At 45.1% G+C, this 19,408-nt stretch overlaps 1 protein-coding gene across 2 annotated transcripts in view; it reads left to right on the top strand.

Annotated features, from left to right (window-relative positions):
* Positions 1-18,339, top strand: part of CHD2 (chromodomain helicase DNA binding protein 2) — a 121,744-nt gene extending 103,405 nt beyond the window's left edge. For both annotated transcript variants that reach the window (XM_077774385.1, XM_077774384.1), the window contains 4 exons: positions 1,859-1,958; positions 4,112-4,325; positions 10,205-10,451; positions 14,878-18,339. In XM_077774385.1, coding sequence (XP_077630511.1) covers positions 1,859-1,958; positions 4,112-4,325; positions 10,205-10,451; positions 14,878-15,211 — 895 coding nt within the window. In that variant the 3' untranslated portion in view covers positions 15,212-18,339. The remainder of the gene's footprint in view (positions 1-1,858; positions 1,959-4,111; positions 4,326-10,204; positions 10,452-14,877) is intronic.
* The last annotated feature ends 1,069 nt before the right edge of the window (positions 18,340-19,408 follow it).

Here is a 19,408-nt window from a genome sequence, read left to right as displayed (position 1 = left end):
GTTCTCTGCTAACACATAAGGTGAAACAAAGGTTGAAATCACCAGAACTATGATTTCATTATTCTCTCTGATAATTAAAGAACTGTAGTAGTCATTTGTATTAATACAGTTTAAACTAAAACTTTAGTTTTTTGTTTTTTGTTTTTTTTTTTGTTTTTTTTTTTTAATGTTTATTTCTAGGAGAGAGAGAGAGACAGCGTGAGCAGGGGAGGGTCAGAGAGAGAGGGAGTCACAGACTGAAACAGGCTCCAGGCTCTGAGCCGGCAGTCAGCCCAGAGCCCGACGGCGGGGCTCGAACCCACGAACCGCGAGATCATGACCTAAGCGAAAGTCGGACGCTTAACCGACTAAGCCACCCAGGCGCCCCCCTTTTTTTTTTTTTTTTAAACTTTAGTTTTTAAGGCATATCATGGCTCATATATCTTCATTTATATATTCACTTAGTATATTTTAGGAAAACAACTCTAGTGTCTTTCTCAAAGATCATTGTAACACGGAGTCTCTGTCCATAATCCACAGTCATTTTGAACTCCTATACTTCATGGTTACTGTAATTATCTAGGTATAACCTAGATATAACCTAGGTATAACCAATCTCAGTGGATTGGTTTTGAGTGAAAAAAGGATTCAAGAAAACTTTGCCATGGTGCTATCTGTAGCATGCTTCATACCCATTAAAAAATATTAAGCTTCATAATAATAGTTTTATTACCCTTTACACTGTTAACCAACTTCTTTCTATACCTAGCTAGCCCCTAGGCTGTATTTCTACCCAACTTAATCTCTGTTGGAAGATAACAGAAGGTCATCCTACTACATAGTCTGTAGTATGTAGGAAGCTAGACTTCCTCTTGTGACCTGGGGCCTGTCTGTGTTTACTTGTGCCGGGTACTGTGGCCCTGGCTAGCAGTAGTTCATGAGAAGGTCCTTGCCCACTCTGGAGAGACTGCCCTTCATGAAGTGGTGATTGTGAGACCACATGTGGTGGGTGTTCGAGAAGGAGGAAGGGCCTGCAGAAGAGCAGGCTGGGAGGAAACTCTTCTGAGAGGCGGGCGCGTGGGCTTGAGCAGGGGGCACTTGCTTAGATGACAAGAGTTTTCAGCTTCGGCGAAGGCTTCAAAGTGGGACAGTGAAGGGACCCGGGAGGTTTTTAGAGTTTAAAGCTCATTATAGAGGGTCTTAAAAAGGAAGGGAAGGGGAATGGCTTTGCCCATGATGCAGCAGGTTTACTACTGAGGGAGCAGTGGTCTCTGGGGGGTGGCGTGACGTGGTGAACCTCTTCGCTGCAGTGTGTGGAGGGAGGGGAGACTCCTTTTCCAGCTCACTGCCGGTACCCCTGCCTCCTTGTTCTAGACACCTGTTTTGTCCAGCACTCTCCTGTTGACTGTAATGCCTTGCTGGGGCGGGTGCAGTGGAATTGCAGGGGAGGCGCCTCTTGGGAGTGTTCAGGGAAGAAACTATAGGCCTTGTGGTGACATCTGGGAGGAAAAGGGGCAGGAGCTTGGAGATGCCCCAGTGTATGGAGGTCTCCACCTGAAAATGGTAATGACGGGTTGGGTGGCAGAATCCAGTAAGTGCGGAACCTGGGAAAGACTCCCGGGCTTTCCTGAGTGCCAGTGAAATGGGAGGTTTTAGCCCGGAGATGGAGCCTTCGTCTCCAGACCTCTCGGTCAAACTCTATGGACACTGGTGTCTAAAGGAGTGTTAATGAAACACAGACCTGAAAGAATATTCTGTTACTTAATTTCTACACTTGGAGAATATCCATACCAGAATTTAGTAGCTTGCCAGCACAATAAAGAGAATAAAAAGTTATTTTTAAAATCCTATAATTTACTAGAACTATTATTTTTTTTAGGAACCTATGGATTTTTGTTTCCAAGTTTACAGAATTTGATGCCCGAAAATTGCATAAGTTGTACAAGATGGCTCATAAGAAAAGATCTCAAGAAGAGGAGGTAAAATATAAATTTAATCCTAATTCAATACCAACAGGTAAAAGCCAGTTCCACAGAAAAATTCCTTAGTTACAGTTTTTCCCTGGGAAGAATGTCATGGAATGATACTTGTGGTGCTAGAGGGTCCCTAGTTCTCTGTCCTCCCCTTACAGATGGAGGTGCAGGTGCACCACAGCCCTGCCTGCACTGTGTGCCCCTCTGCCGTGTTCGCCCTGTGGTTTCGTGGCACGCTACACCGGTAGCAAAAGTGAGAGTGAGACACGATGGCTAAAATAGCCAATGTATTAGAACCAGACTATTAAAATTCTGAAAAGGTGTTGTTACCTGCATTCTTTTCTTTCTTTTTTTTTTAATGATTGTTTATTTTCAAGAGAGAGACAGAGTGTGAGTGGGGGAGGGGCAGAAAGAGAAGTAGACACAGAATCTGAAGCAGACTCCAGGCTCTGAGCTGTTAGGAAAGAGACCGACACAGGGCTCAAACTCACAGACTGAGCTGTCGGAGGCTTAACCAGCTGAGCCACCCAGGCACCCCTACTCTGCATTCTTATGTCCAGAATCATTTATTCTCTACTCTTGTGGTAGCTTATAAACGTGGCTCCTGATAAGTCACTGGCCAGAAAGTACTTGTTCCGTTCTTTTCTGGGTCATGTACACTGGGTGTCCCTTCCTGCTTTTGTACATAACATCCTCACATAAAGGAGCCAACATGAGAAGGTGCCCAGAAGTTCCCTCCCTTCTTTGGCGTGGGGGGATGGGCACATAAATGACTTCACTGATTCTGCAGGGGCAGTGTTCCTTCTGCAGGCGTGCCCGTTTACAGATCTGCTGACCTGCCATATCAGCCCTACCAGATCAGCCATATAGGGCCAGTCTCTGGACATTTAACACCTCCTCCTCTAACCTGTCACCTCTGTGGAGGCAGAGATATGCTTCCCATCCTCTGCTATAGCCTCAGTGCCTGGAAAGGTGCTGGGCACGGAGAAGGTGCTCGAAAGTATTTGTTGCATGAACTAAACTTGCTTAGCAATGTGTTGGACTGTAGAATAGTATGCTCAAGTAGTTTATAATTTAGAAGAGTATGATATAGTAGTAATATACAGAAATAATATACTGGTATCGTTGACTGTTAATGTAAATTTTAAGCAATATAAAAGTCTGTGAGGATAGTCAGGATAAGACTGAGGAGGGAATGAAATAGTGGGAAAGACCCTGTTTAGTGGGAGTGAAAGTTAGGATGACAGTTTGTAGCTGAACACACGATGGTAGAGGGGCCACGTTAGTCTTAAGTGTCAGCAGTTAGTATAGTGAACAAATGTACTGGTCCTGCTGCTGGGGGTGTATACTGTCACAGTCTTCTGGGGGACGGTTCAGTCACATGTGTCAAAAGATAAAAACAATTCTGCTTTTGAGAATGTAATGAGGTAACTAAGGATTTAAACATGTTGTGGAAATGACTTGAATGTCCAACAATAAAAAACAGATTAAATAGATCACGATATATTCATGGTGGGGAATGTTGTTCAGCCGTATAATAAAATAGTGCAAGTAAGTGTTCACATGAGAAGATTCGCATAATATATTAAGTGTAAGAAGAATACCAAATATATTTTTGTTGTTAAGAAAAAAATAACACACACAAACAGAAGCTTAGAAAGTTATGGAGCAAATCACAGACATTAATTTCTTTGGTAGTAAGATACTAGGGCACTTTATTTTCTTTTCTTATTATATTTTCTGGTATTTTTCTATCACATTTTACTTGTGTGGTAAAAAAGTAAACATTGAGATGTTTAGCCTGATGAGTTTGGCATAGGAACTAGTTCCCACTGGGCTAGTCAGAGGTTGTTTGCTCTAGTTAGTCTAGGAAAGTTGTGTTCCTACGTATACATGGTCCAGGATGAATCTCTGAGAAGGCTGACAGCCCATGCACACAGTCTCACAGGGACTTGCCGGTGGAACGTGACTTTCTTATCAGAGCAGCAGGGGTGGGGAGCTCAGGGGAATTTATGAACATGGTTTATAAGAATGTAGAAGATGGCAGTTTGGAACCTAAGAGGGGGCAAGAGGGGAATACTTAGAGGCGGTGACCTCTGTACTGTTCTTGGGAATTCAGCCTGGAATCTTAAGATTCTTTGGTTTCCTTTTATTCTCAGGAGCAAAAGAAGAAAGATGATGTGATTGGTGGTAAGAAGCCATTTCGACCAGAGGCCTCAGGCTCCAGCCGGGACTCCCTGATGTCTCAGTCTCACGCCCCGCACAACCTTCACCCTCAGAAGCCTCACTTGCCTGCCTCCCATGGCCCACAGATGCACGGACACCCAAGAGATAACTATAATCACCCTAACAAGAGACACTTTAGTAATGCAGGTAGGTCATTAAGTGGAGTTTTAAAAAGAGATGCCAAAAGAATCATTTATTTTCCAAAGATAGCTAGACCTTTGCACTTTATTCTCCTTCAACACTTTACTGTCTTCTTTTGTCTCAGTGACGCAGAGCATGAAGTAAAGATCCAAAAGGCTCTAGCTCTAAGAAGAACATGGCCACCACCATAAACAAAACAAATGACAGACTGAGAGAAACAATTTACATTATATAGGACAGTCACACGGTTAAAACTGAAAGAGCCCTTGTAAATAGGTAACAAAAGAATAACCAAATAGAAAAATGGGCAAAGGTTAGGAATTGGGAATTCATACAGAAGAGGAAATTCAAATGGCCAGTGTGACAAGATGGCCAGTACTGCTATTAGGGAAATGTAAATTAAAGTGATGGTAATTTTGGTAAGCTAACCAAATTTTTTTTTTTTTTTTTTTTTTTGCCATTCAGGTCAACAAAAATTGAAAGGGTGAAATATACACAAATTGCTAAGAGTGTGAATTGCTAGTCTTTCCAGGAATTAATCTCAAGTATCTTAACTCATAAGCCCCTCTTCTATATGAATAAGGATGGCATTCAGTCGTAGAATGGCAAAAAGCTGGAAATAGCTTGAATATCCAATAGTAGGAGAATCATTAGATAAGTAATAGGATGGTTGTACTCTATCATTATCAATTATTAAAAAGAATGACTTGGCTTTATAGGTCAGCAACAACAAACTCTGTGTGTCTGTTTAAATTTATTGAGGTGAGAATCACATAAACTTTACCATTTTATTTTTTTATTTTTTTAAAATTCATTTATTCACTTTTCTGTTTTTAACATTTAAGTTCTATTGTTTTATTTTTTTGTTTGTTTATAAATTTACATCCACGTCAGCATATAATGCAACAGTGACTTCAGGAGTGGATCCCAGTGATTCATCCCCTACATATAACACCCAGTGCTCATCCCAACAAGTGTCTTCCTTAATGCCCCTCCCCCACTTAGCCCATCCTCCCAGCCACAGACCCTCCAGCAACCCTCAGTTTGTTCTCTGTATTTGAGTGTCTTATGTTTTGTCGCCTTCCTTGTTTTTATATTATTTTTGCTTCCCTTCCCTTACATTCACCTGTTTTGTATCTTAAACTTTTACCATTTTAAATACCCAATTCATTAGCATTTCGTACATTCACAGTGTTGTGCAACTATGACTTCTGTCTTAGTTACAAAACAGTTCCATTACTTCAAATGGAAATCCCACATCCATTAGCCCCCACAGTCCCCAGTCTGTATCCTATATGTCTGGATTCATGTATTTGGGACACTGCATATTAATGAAGTCATACTGTGTGTCTGGGTTCTGTTTTCAAGGTGTGTATGTGTGTGTGTGTGTGTATATATATATATTTTTTTTTTAACAGTTCATTATTCTTAACATAATTTTTAAAAAAAACTTATTCTCAAGTTAGCTAACACAGTGTGCTCCGGTCTTTAGGAGTAGATTCCTGTGATTCATCTCTTACATATGACACCCAGTGCTCATCCCAACAAGGAACCTCCTCAATCACCCATTTTCCCCATGTCCCATAGCCCCCCACCCCCATCAATCCACAGTTTGTTCTCTGTTTTTATCTGGTTTGCCTCCGTCTTTGTTTTTATCTTCTGTTTCTTTCACTTCTGTGGTCATCTGTTAAGTTTCTCAAATTCCATATATGAGTGAAATCATATGATATGTATCTTTCTCTGACTAATTTCACTTAGCATAAAACCCTCCAGTTTCATCCATGTTGTTGCAGATGGCAAGATTTCATCCTTTTTCATCGTTGAGTAGTATTCCACTGTGTGTGTATGTATATATATATATATGCCACATCTTCTTTATCCATTCATCAGTAGTTGGACATATGGGCTCTTTGCATAATTTGTTGTGGATAGCCCTGCTATAAACATTGGGGTGAACGTGCCCCTTCGAATCAGCGTACCTGTATCCTTTGGATAAATTCCTAGTAGTGCAATTACTGGGTCATAGGGTAGTTCTATTTTTAAGCTTTTGAGGAACCTCCACACTTTTGCAGAGTGGCTGTACCAGTTTGCATTCCCACCAGTAGTACACTAGGGTTTCCCTTTCTCTACATCCTCGACAAAATCTGTTGTTTCCTGAGTTGTTACCGTTAGCCAGTGTGACAGGTGTGAGGTATCTCAGTGTGGTTTTGAAGGCCTATCTATGTTGTAACTGGTGTCAGTACCTCATTCCTTTCTGTGGCTGAATAACTTTGCATTGTGTGGATGCACACCACAGTCTGTGATCCATTCATCTGTTGATAGACATTGGGTTGTTTCTACTTTTTGGCTATTGTGAATAGTACCACTGTGAAAATCTGTGTGTAAGTTACTTTTTGAGTACTTATTTTCAGTTTTTTTGGGTATATACCTACCAGTGGAATTGCTGGGTTATACAGTAATTCTGATTTAATTTTTTGAGGAACCACCAAACTGTTTTCTGTATTGTATATTTGAATACTGTTTTGAATGCTTATTCAAAACAATACTGTGTATGGATAAGCATAGAGAAAGATGTGAAAATACACACAGAACCCGTTACCTCAGGATGCTGGGAATGCAGGGTTGACTGAAGGAAGTTAGTAAGTCCTCCATCTTCTGTTCCTTCACTGGTTATGGTGAGCATGAATTTAAAGATACAGGTAGTAAGAAAGGGAAAACATATAGAATCCAACCTAAAAAGTATATAGTATATATAGGAGTCCTAGCATAGGATTTTGCAAAGAGTCACATATTCCATAATAATCTTAATGAAGTGGTACATTTCTTTCTAAACTTCAGTTTTAGGATTTCCATTTGATTTCTTTTGAAAAATGTATTTCATTCTCCTGGTAAAATTTTCGAGCTTTTAGAAAACTTAATTTTCTCCATCTTTTCCTCTCTTTTTTAACATACGAATTACAGTTATTTAAAAATCTTTGCCTGCTAACTGCAGTATCTGAATTCTTGTGAATCATTTTCTGTTGTATGTTTTATTTCTCTTGGTTTTCAGTCATACAGTCCTGTCTTTGGCGTGCCTAGTTATTTTTGATTAAATGGGGGAACCTATGTTTTAAAAATTGTGGAAGCTCCAGGAGCACCTGGGTGGCTCAGTCAGCTAAGCATCCAGCTCTTGATCTTAGCTCAGGTCTGATCTCAGGGTCATGAGTTCAAGCCCCACACTTGCAGGGTGTGGAGCCTACTAGAAAAAAAATTATGTAAGCTCCAGATGACATTGCTTTCCCAGAAAGGATTCCTTCTTTCCTTCCCCAGGGCACATGGAGTGTAAGGCCATCATTCTGGTCTAGTCTGCCTCTGGGCCCCCTTGTTCCTGGGGCTTAGCTCTTCAGAGTGCTCAGCGGAGGGCCCGGAGCATTTTCTGCCCCTTACCTCCTGCAGGCCTAAGACTCAAATCTTGGTTTTGTCAGCACTGTGCAGCTGCCCCAGACTGCTCTGCTCTTCTGGGGCTCGGGTCTTCAGCCTTCTGCTCCCTGCAGATTCAGCACATATCTTAAGGGAAGACTGGCTGTGTGTTTGAGCCCCTCAAGTCTGCTGTGTCCCTCTAGCCTAGAAAGACCACCAAAGGCCCAGCTTGTGCTGGTAAAAGCTTAAATATTCAGCCCGTCGCCTGTGCTTGGAGTCACAAACCTCCTCAGTGGCTACAGAGGTCACCTCTTACCTCTCTGAAGTTTTCTGCTCTTCGGAGACTTACTCCTTCTAGTCTAGTCCTGATTGCTCTGGCTACCCTTTGATGTCCTCAAACAGATAGTTTTTGTTTATCTGGCTTTTCTTACTGTTCTTGGCAGAGTGTAGTTGTGCTGCAAGCTACCCTGGACTACCTGGAAGCACAAGTTCCAGGTCTTCTGATCTTAAGCATCTAAGTAGTTCAGATAATTCGGATCACCATTGATCACCATTTGATTCAGGGGAAAAGGTAATGACTGTACAAGATGATTGGGAACTATATCCATAGTCATAGATATAATTGTATTATTTGTACTGATTTTTTCCTGCATCAGGCTGGTTTTGTGTTTTTTGTGTGATGCCACTGATTTTATATTCTGATCCTTTGAAAGAACTCTTCTTAGCTCACTGTAGGTTTTTATTTAAGTCTTGGATTCTTCACCCATCTCCTTAATAGCTCAGTACTCCTAACCAGTGACCTACCTCATAGCGGGATCAAGAAAGAAGCACTGTTCGGTTCCTCTGGAAATAAATGAATTGGCTTGACTTGTAAGCCTCTCCATGATACCGCAGACACTGACACCCTGTTTGAAATATTACTTTCCATTTGAAGCCACCTTCGAGTGATTTGTTTTCATGTTGTGAAGGTGTCTCTTTTTGTTGTTGTCTGTTAAGTTTTTAGGTTGAATAGTTAAAATTTTTTACTTCTTGGTCCTCTGGCCTGATCCACAACCAGAGCAGCAGGGAATTTAAGCCACTGGCTGACTGTGTTATCAGTTCCTAAGCTGTCAGGTTCCTTCATGGTATTATTCTTTGGCTCTATAAAAAAATACTTAGAAGACCAGCAGCATGAGTAGAGGGGCATCTACTTGGTGGCTTATTTTTGGTGCTAATACAGTTGTAGATAGAAGATGGGTTTCCCATGAGGCCACATAGTTCCCTCTGGTTACTATGTCCCTGTTTCCTAAGGCTACCACAAACTGGAAAATGTATTCTTCCACACTTCTGGAGGCTGCAGGTCTGCACTAAGTGTCAGTTAGGTTGTCTCTCTCTGGGAGATGTGGGGGAGGATCCAATCCCTGCCTCTCTCCTGGCTTGTAGTGGCCACCAGCAGCCCTTGGTGCTACTTGACTTTGGCTGCATTTTTCCCATATCTGCCTCCATCTCTGGTGTCTCTTTGTCTCAGAACTCCCTCTGCCTTTCTCTTAGAAGGTATCTGTCATTGGATTTAGGGCCTAACCTAAATCCAAGATGATTTCATCTCAGAATCCTTAATTACATATAGAAAGACCCTGTTTCCCAGTAAAGTCACACTTAGAGACTCTGAGTGGACATCTATTTGGGGGCGGGGGGGTCACACTTAAACTCAATATAGCCTCCATTCCTGGACTTTTATGTGTTCACTACCTTTTCTGAATAGGTGTGATTCTTCTCCTCAGGGAAAAGTGAGGCTTTAAAAGCTGAAACAGATTTCAGTTTGGCCCTATTCTTGAGAGTTAGCATGTTGAACCAAATCCAAAGTTAGAAGATTCACCTTTTACAGGAGGTGGTTTATTATCCCCTTGGTGTGAGCTAGGAAAGAATAGTAAAATCAGTATGAATAGTCTGGAAATACTTTCAGAGACCAGGCACTGTTTCCGGTAGCAGCAGGTAAATAAACTTGAGATGTGTAAACAGAAGATACTACCTTATGGCTCTGAAATTCAGCAGTGCTATTNGCTGGCAGTCAGCACAGAGCCCGACGCGGGGCCTGAACCCACGAACCACGAGACCATGACCTAAGCGAAAGTCGGACGTTTAACCGACTAAGCCACCCAGGCGCCCCCAGCAGTGCTATTTTCTGAATTAATGTTTAGTTTTGTTTTTTTGAGTGAAATCTCATTTTAAGGGTCTGCCCCAGATTGGAAGGTAAAGAGGCATCGAAAATAAAAAGCAATAATTTTTACGATTTCACAAGGAGAAAGGCAGTGAGTTTTCTTTTGCCTTAAAAGTTGAAGGAGAGAAGGCTGGGACTCATTACTGGTATGTTTACCAGCAGCAAAAAAGCTAGGAAGGAAGAAATTTAATGTCTATTTATATAATGTGTCAGCTTTTGAGTTTAAACCAGTGGATGTGAAATTCAGCCATTTTTTGAAACCATGAAACTGTTCTTTCTTTTCCTGCAGATCGAGGAGACTGGCAGAGGGAAAGAAAGTTCAACTATGGTGGTGGCAACAGCAATCCTCCGTGGGGTAGTGACCGGCACCACCAGTATGAGCAGCACTGGTACAAGGACCACCATTATGGGGACCGGCGACACATGGATGCCCACCGCTCTGGGAGCTACAGACCCAACAACCTGTCCAGAAAGAGACCTTACGACCAGTACAGCAGCGACCGAGACCACAGGGGACACAGAGATTATTATGACAGGTAGGCAGAAGGTCCTGAGACACCAGGTGCTGACCTCTGCCAGGCGCTTCACTGCTTGAGGGGAAGAGACGAGTGATGTACACATTAATGTACTTATTAAATGTTGACTGAACATCTCATCCTGTGCCAGTCATGGTCCCTAGTCTGAACCAACATTTTTGCCATCATGGCATCCTCAGCGTGTTGGGGAGGAATCACGGTGTAGACAGCTGACACAGTATGCTAAGTGGATGGTTGAAAGTAGAGGTTTTTGAGTTTTTCCTGAGGGCTGAGGCAGAGAGGAGGTTGCTGATTGTTGATTTGGGCCTTGAAGAGTCTACTAAACAGAAATGGAATAGGTATCACAGGCCCAGGCAAAGGGTGGGGATCCAGAGAGGAAAGTCCAGAAGATGGACAGGACACGTTGGATAATAAGGAGGCATTGAATGCCAGATTATAGGTCTTAGGTTGTGTTCTCTGGGACATAGGGAGTCATTTGCAGTTTCATCCTTCTACTTATACAGGAAAAGTTTTCTGTCATCTTCTGAGGAAATGTGAAGAAGTGGTAGCCTTGACACTTAGAGTCCACAATCAAAATTATTGAGCTTGCTGTGAGGTACTCAGATACACTAGGTAGCAGGGATCCTGACATGGGTCCTGGCCCGTGGTCCTTGCCTGCCACCAGCCCACAGTTGAGGGGTGAAAGCCTTTTGAAGTTGTACCCTGTCTACAACTATACACTGCCATTATGACCCACAATTGTAACTTGGGAGAGTTACCAAGTGTAGGAAGGGCTAAAGTTTTCTGTATTATTCCTAGAATAAGACTGGACTGTATTTTAACCTCACAGCAGCTTTGGCTTTTCTTAGGCTGATGACACACTTTGCTCGGACTTGAATTTAAACTTAAATCTGGAAAATTTCCTATTCAGCATCTCCCTTTTCCTTTTTGGAGGGTCTGCTGACGCGTTATATAGCCAAGTAGCAGCTGTCTCCTTTAGAGGAGGTTTGAACCAAACTCTTACCCCGCCCTTCTGTATCTCCCTATGCGGCCCCAGCGGGCACTGGCCCTACGTTTCTTCGTGTAGACCTATATTCCTATTCAGTATCACTCTTTATCTGCCCAAGGGCTTTTGTTTTAGTATGGGTCTGCTGGTGACAAATTCCTTCAGCATTATACGCCTGAGAGAGTCCTTAGTTTGCTTTCATTTATGGAAGATACTTTGCTGGGTATAAATTCCCACATTAACACTTTCCGTACTTTAAAGATGTTCCTCTTCTGTCTGCTTGCTTTGTTTCTCTTCTTTATCTTTGTTCCTCTTTATGAAACATGTCTTTTCTTCCCCTTCATTACTGGTTTTCAGCAATTTGATTACAGTGCTGCATCGTGTTGTGTGTTTCCTCATGTTTGTTTTGCTTGGGAAGTGTTGAACTTCTTGGGTCTGTGGCGGGTTTGTCTTTACTATCAACTTAGGAAGATTTTTTTTCTACCACTATTTCTTCAGTTTTGTTTCTTCCCTCCCTCCCTGTCGTCTCCTTTGGAGATTCTGGCTATGCCTGTATTAGGCTGTTTGCGCTGATTGCTCTCACAGCTCATGGATGCTCTGCTTATATTTTAAATTTTGTTTTCTTTCTATCTCAGTCGGATAGTTTCTGTTGCTCTGTCTACAAGTTCACTAAGATTTTCAATGTCTAACCTGCCTTGGGCCCCATACAGTATATTTTGCATTTCATACATTATAATTTTATTTCTAGAAGTTGTNGTTTTTAGGGCATCCAAGTGACTCAGTCGGTTGAGTGTCTGACTCTGGATTTCGGCTCAGGTCATGGGATCAACCCCCATGTTTGACTCCGTGCTCAGTGTGGAGCCTGCTTAAGATTCTCTCTCTGCCCCTCCCCCACCTGTTCTCTTGAAAACAAATAAAAATAAGAGCAGCAGCTCTTAAAGGTGATAGCTCTTCTTTTATTTTTTATTTATTTTTTTAAATATTTTTATTTATTTTTAGGGGAGAGAGAGAGACAGCGTGAGCAGGGGAGGGTCAGAGAGAGAGGGAGATACAGACTCTGAAACAGGCTCCAGGCTCTGAGCTGGCAGTCAGCACAGAGCCCGATGTGGGGCTCGAACCCACGAACCGCGAGATCATGACCTAAGCGAAAGTCGGACACTTAACCGACTAAGCCACCCAGGTGCCCCATCAAAGGTGATAGCTCTTCTTTTAAATGTTAAAACAACCACCACCACCCAGTTTTTATATCCTTGTTGGCTGATTCTACCATTTGGATCAGTTTCAAGTGATTAACTTATCTCCTCATTATGGTCTTATTTTCCTGTTTTTTCCATGCCTAGTAATTTTTTATTAGATGCCTCACCGAGTGCTGGATGTTTTGTATTCCTGTAAATATTCTGGAGCTCTGTTATGAGAAGGAGGTTATCTAGAAGCAGTTTGATTCTTTCAGGTCTTGCTTTTAAGATTTATTGGTCAGAAAGGGAGCAATGCTCTGGCCAAGTCTAATTGTTCCCCCTCACTAGGGCAAGAACACTTCCTTGGACTCTACTGACGTCCCTTGAAGCTTGAGGGTTTTTGGTGTGGCCGGTGAGAACAGGACCCTTGTACCTCTAATCTTCTGGCCTTGGGTGGTTTCTGCACATGCACACCCTCTATAGTGTTCAGTTAAATGCCCAAGGGGAACCCTTTGCAGGTCTTTGGACTTCTTTCTGTGTGCAGAATCCTCTTTTGCATTCCATCCTGTGAGGTCCAGCTGCCTTGTTTTGTCCCCACCTCTCAACTCAGGATGTCTCTCCTTCCCTGTGCTGGGGCTGGACACTGGCTCAGGGCAGTGAGTGGGGTTGTTATAAGCCTTGTCTCCTCAGTTTTCCATCCCTCAGGGAATCCCTGTTCTTTGTTACCAGACATCTAGTGTCTTCAAACCGTTTTATTTGCTCTTTCTTCTTGTTTCACGTAGGAGGGTAAGTCTAGTTCCCAGTATTCCACCTTGACTGGAAGCTGAAGACACCAGCTCTCTCTTTTGTTTAATGAGGGGAAATGCACATAAACTGAATTAATTGTTTTAAAGTGAACAATTCCATGACCTTTAATATTCACAGTGTTGTGCAACCACCGCCGGTGTCAAGTTCCAAACACTTTCATCATCCTGGAGAAAACCCCATGACCCTTACGCAGTCACCCCATTCTGCTATCTCCGCAGGTCCTGATACTCAGTCTGTTTTGTTTTCATGGATTTACTTATCTTGGATGTCTTGTATAAATGAAATCATACAAGGTGTGCCCTTTGGTGACTGGCTTTTTTGAACACTTAGCATAATGCTGGAGTCTCATTCATATTGTAGCACACCTCAGTACTTCATTTCTTTTTGTGGCTGAATAATATTCCATTGTATGTGTATGGCACATTTTGTTCGTCCATTCATTCGTCGATGGACATTTGAATTGTTTCTTCCTTTGGCCATTGTACATAGTGCTGCTATGAACATGAGTATAAAATTATTTGTTTGAATATCTGTTTTCAGTTCTTTTGGTTCTATACGCAGGAGGGAAGTGTTAGTCGTATGGGAGTTCCACGTTTGGCTTCTTAGAAACCACCTAACTGTTTTCCACAGTGGCTGAGACCGTTTACATTCCTATTAGCAATGTATGAGAGTTGGAATTTTCCCACATCTTTGCCAGCACGTACTGTGCACGTGTTTGTCAGTGTTTTTGTGTGTTTTAAACATGGCCATCCTTGTGGGTGTGAATCAGATAAGTAGCTCATTTTGGTTTTGATTTGCATTTCCCTGATGATTAATGTTCTTTAAAGATGTTGAGTATCTTTTCATGCACTTAGTGGCCATTTGTAGAGCTTTGGAGAAATGTTTGTTTGAGTCCCTTCCCTATTTTTGAATTGGGTTGTCTTTTTGTTGTTGATGTTTACTGATTTTCTTTTAATAGGATAACAAGCAGTTTACTGTGGGGCTAAGTAAAAATTTTACTATTCTTTACATGGAGTCAATTTATTAAATTATTTAACGCTTTATTGTTGAATGATTGGATTGATTGTGGCTTTTGCTGTTGCTAATAACTTTTCAGTTAATTTCTGTGGCTCTTTTTCTCTTGGGCCAAGTCAAAGAATTTGAAAATGTTTGTAGGTCTGGCCGGTTTTGCTGAGGGGAGTGCAGCTTTATAGAGCCGCCAGTGATTCAGGGGTGTGTTTGTTTCATTGCACACTTGAGGTGTGTGTCATATTGTAGTATGGGTTTTGCCAATAAGTATAAAATAGCCCTTTGTTATTACTTTTGCTTTTTGTTTTTCCGATTCCTAGTAGTGTGAGCATTTGTGAAGCCTGAGTCCTTTGGAAGGGCCCTTGAGTATGAGCGCGGGAGGGTGAGCCGGTGGGCGAGGAGGAGGGGGGTGGGTTTGAGCTGTCAGCTAAGGCTTGTGTCTCTGTTTCAGGCACCATCATGACTCCAAGCGGAGGAGAGCCGATGAATTTCGGCCTCAAAACTACCACCAGCAGGATTTCCGACGAATGTCTGACCACCGTCCCCCAGTGGGCTACCACGGCCAGGGACCTTCGGACCATTACCGCTCTTTCCACACAGACAAACTGGGGGAGTATAAACAACCCCTGCCCCCCCTGCACCCTGCCGTCTCAGACCCTCGCTCGCCCCCTTCTCAGAAATCCCCCCATGATTCCAAGTCACCCCTGGATCACAGGTCTCCCTTGGAGAGATCACTAGAACAGAAAAACAACCCAGATTATAACTGGAATGTTCGGAAAACATAAAGGACGGCCGGGAATGAAGGGGAGAGCAAGAGTCATTAAGCACCTGGATATTTTTGGTCTGATCCAATAGGAGCCAATTATCTAGACCAGCGAGTGGAGTTTCTGGACATGCCGCTGCTGTCAGCTCGCCAGTGGAAGGAGCACCTCAAGGAGCGGGGGGCCTTTCACTCGGTCCAGCTTGGGTTTGGGTCGCCAATCCTGCACTTTGACACCCCCTCCCATTCCAGCCTGGTCCTGGCCTCCCACTGTGAGAGGTGCTAGGAGGAAGATGTGACTTTTGCATCCCAGCTTCGTGGGCTGTTTTTCCCCAGTGAAGGAAGAAGGGATCTCAGAGTCACGAGGATTTTGTTGCTGGGTCTGTGTGCCCTGGGCCTGCATGCGGTGGGCTGGGAAGGAGCGTGTGTGTGAAGGTTGCCGGGACCTGCCAGACCGAGCGTTGATCTGCTTCACTGTGATGTGACGGATGCTGCTGACAGGGGCGGGGTGTGGGTTTCGCCTCCTAGGACTTGAAGGGGAGCAGGTACACTCCTCACGTGTGTTCTTGGGAGAAGCGTACATATGGGCCTCCTCGTGACGCCTGTGGTGCAGGGGCTGGTGGGGAGCAGCTTCCGCGGTGGCCCCTATCATACAACACTAACCTTTCCCACACTAGCTGGACATTTCAGAGGTCCGATCTCCTGAGCGGGTCTCCTCTGCCCCGGTGCCGGGGGGAGTCGGCCCGTCTGGCTGACTAGTGCGTACTGTGAGTTGCGGCAGCGTTGCAGCTGGCGTGGGTCTTCCTTGGCTGTGAGTGGGCTGGGGGGCGGGCGCTGGGGGGATCGGTGCGGCCAGGGACCCGGCATCCCTGGTGGGTTTCTGATTCCTGGGACGAGCATTCTGAGGACAGGGCCTGGAGAGGAGGGGAAACGTGCTGCGGGTGTGGGCCCAGGCAGGGGTGTGGGTGGCAGGTGCACTTCCCGGGGGAGGTGTGGGGGGAGGGGCTTCAGTGTTGAGCCCGGTCAGCGTTTGCAGCCACACTCGTTAGTTTAGTGCCCTTCACACAGCTTGAATAAGTAGACTGCGTAGACCAGAACACGCGTCTCCTGACACCGTGGGGCGGGTGGACACATGAAGTCGGGGTCCCTGTGGGAAACAGGCTCCCACTCCCAGTCGGAGATCATTAGAGTTGAACTCCCGTTGTCTTTAGAATGAGATCAAATAAGGTGTAAACCTAAGGTAAAGTTTCTCCAAAATGGGAAGCCTTCCAGGACAGGGGACTGAGCTGCAGACAGTAGGAGTCCTGCGAGGGTTGAGCAGAGTCCGAGGTGGGAAGGTGAGTCGGTTGCACCAATTAATCAGGCTCCTTTCATTTTACTGATTACTGGGCCTTCCGTTTTATTCCCTTTAAATATAGCTTGCCAGTATTGTTGGATTATCCAAAGGCCTTTCTAGATGGAATAACTGACTTGAACCTACACTGTGCATAGTTGCATCCAGGCTCAGAGCTGGTGACCACCTTTCCATTGGGCGTGCACAGGGTTAAACTCCCTGAACTGACCTGTGAGGACTTCATAAACCGTTATCGCTTACTTGCTAGTAACCTGGGCAGCACCGTTAATGCCTTTACTGAGAAATTCCCAAGTCAGCACACCCTGGGGAAGCGGATGCGGCTTTGTGGGTCGTCACTGCACACAGCCTCGTGGCGCTGGCCGGCCGGGACTTCCACCTGAGAGCCTGGGTCCTCACAGCTTGTGTTGGGAGCTTGGTGGGCTTGCCCCCTACTTACTTCTCTCGGGACTGGGGTGGTTCAGTGTGGGCTCGTATCCAGTAAACATGAGCCGGACCATGGCCCAAAGGAATGCTGGGAGCCTCTAGCCCCACGGCCACCTCGCCGGGCACATGCTGTGACCCCCACCAGCTTAACTTCTTGCTGACAGTACTGACACTACCTGGTGTCTTTCTTGTCCCGGCCAAAGAGGAGGGCTAGGCTGACTTGTCCTGTCCTGTGGAAGGAGGGGGGGAGGGAGGGAGAGATGAGCCCCAGCCTAGGCTGTGTCCCCTGGGAAACCAGGAAAGTCACTGGAGGCCCTGTGTTTCAATACTCATCAGGGTTTTTTTCTTTGAAGTTGATAGGAGAGTGAGTTAGTCCCAAAGATGTCTCATCATGAAGAAAAAGGAACTTCCTTTTGTTTACATTCAGGACTTGCAGTGCCATATGATGTAGCAAAAGGCAATATTAGCCAGATCAGTGTTAAATTGATTATAAAATTACAGTATCCCCATAAAAGCATCTACTTTAGGTGTTGAAGTATGTTTGAAGAGTGAGTAGGGGAAAAGGAGACATTTCCTCATTGACCTAAGTCAGTATGAATACTGTATGCTTTTATCAAAAACAGATTTGCACAGGTAGGAATTCTCTCCCCTGCAGATGGGCTGAAGTGCCCGACGAGCCTGCGAGGGTGGTGTTCCGTGGAGCCTCGCTTCGAAAGATTTAGTAACTGGCTGGAGACTGCAGGGGTCGAGGCAGAGGGGAGTTGGTGTCACCTGAAGTCTGAATGTGAACGAGGGGTAGCGTGGTATCCCCTAGCCCTGGGCAGGGGTGCGGTGAGAGCCCCGGGGCCTCGCTGAGGTCTTTCAGAGACGCGGAGAGAAGCAGAGCCCCATCTGATGGCCCCTGGTCCCCCTCTCCTTCTAGTCCTTGTTTTAGCCCGTCCGCGGGAAGCCAGAACACTTCTCACATTGTGCTGCAGACACTCTAGCCTGATGCCCGAGAGCTGCATCGGGACGTGCGGTGCACGCTGCGATTCGGTTATGAATTCACATGGGGACACAGGAATCCTACAGACCAAAATCCACTCGTCAGCAGGAGCGGTGGCCCCGGGCCCAGCACTGGCGGTCTTCGGGGCTCTTCTGAAGGCCGCAGTGTCGGGCGGGGAGAGCCAGGCCAAGGGTCCAGGCTGCTTTAGTCCTTCTGACCCCACTCGTTTGGGGACAGTTGGTTTTTCTTTATTGTAAAATTGTGGACTTTTCAAACCTGTTGACTAAACAGTAATTAATTTATATTTGTGAAAAATGCCACTGTCCTAGTGATTTCTGATGTAAATAATGTTGTTTATATAGTATGTATTAAATTTTCCTACATTGTAAAACTGCTGTACTTTTGATTCTTGTATATTAAACAGTGTTACTAAGGATTTTTAGAATTGGGCGGACGCGTTGCGTTGCATCAGCGGGAAGTGTGACCGCACACCCGCCCGGCCCCCTTCCCCTGGCTGCCAGGTCGTTCAGCCTGTTTGACAGCTTGTGAAATGGAGCCTTTTGAAGTCTCGCTGTTCTTCCTACCAGCACCAGCGTGCTGTTGGGTCCAGGGCCCTCACAACCGCAGGTTCCTGAGATTTTTCCCTGCGTAGCCACTGCCGGGGTAGCGGGGGCATGGTGCCTGGCCCGGGATTACCCGGACGGGCTGCAGACCCTGGTGGAGCAGAGCGGCCCACCCCTTCCCACGCTCGATGTGCCGGGGAAGGAGCCCAGGAGACCTGGAAGGTGCATTTTGAAGACCTGTGTCATCCAGACAGGGGTCCTGTACCCCACCCCGTCTTCCATCCAGAGGAAGTGAAAACACCGCGTCTGCCAGCCCACAGCCGCGAGGGGAATTTAACAGTCGGGTTATGTATTCGTGCAGAGGGAAAAAGGCATTTTATAATGGAAACACTGACACGAATGTTAACTCCAGCAATTTGGCACGGGGGGCAGGCCCGGCTCCTGCGAGGCCCAGACAGGAGGGGTGGCCCAGCCCGCGGGTGGAGATCCCGTCTGAGTAGGAGCTGGAGAAGGTCACCAGACCCAAGGCGTTTTGCTCGTGATTAGGGGGCTTCAGAGCCAAACTCTAGGCTTCTCGAACCTCTAAATTCTTGACACCCAATACACCCCTAGGCTGGCTCCGTTAACTCCCGGGACTGTCCACCCGGGAGACCTGGCCTCGCTCAGCCTGGCTGCGCGGGAGGGGGAGGCTGGGGTGTTTGGTGCACGGAGTTCTTGAGTCCAAGACTCCAAAGAAGAGCTGAGGGCTCCTCCTGCCGATAAACAACTCACAACTCACAATCGTGTTGCAACTCACAGCTCGGCTGGAACATCTCTGGGAAACTTTGAAGAACAGCACTGCAATAATCAGCTTAGGATTTACAATAGCAACGCGACTTCTAAACCGACTGCTGCCAA

This window comes from Crocuta crocuta, unplaced genomic scaffold (genome assembly GCF_008692635.1).
Source record: "Crocuta crocuta isolate KB4526 unplaced genomic scaffold, BGI_CrCroc_1.0 scaffold7, whole genome shotgun sequence".
NCBI lineage: Eukaryota > Metazoa > Chordata > Mammalia > Carnivora > Hyaenidae > Crocuta > Crocuta crocuta.
This window is presented reverse-complemented; position numbering and strand designations above follow the sequence as displayed.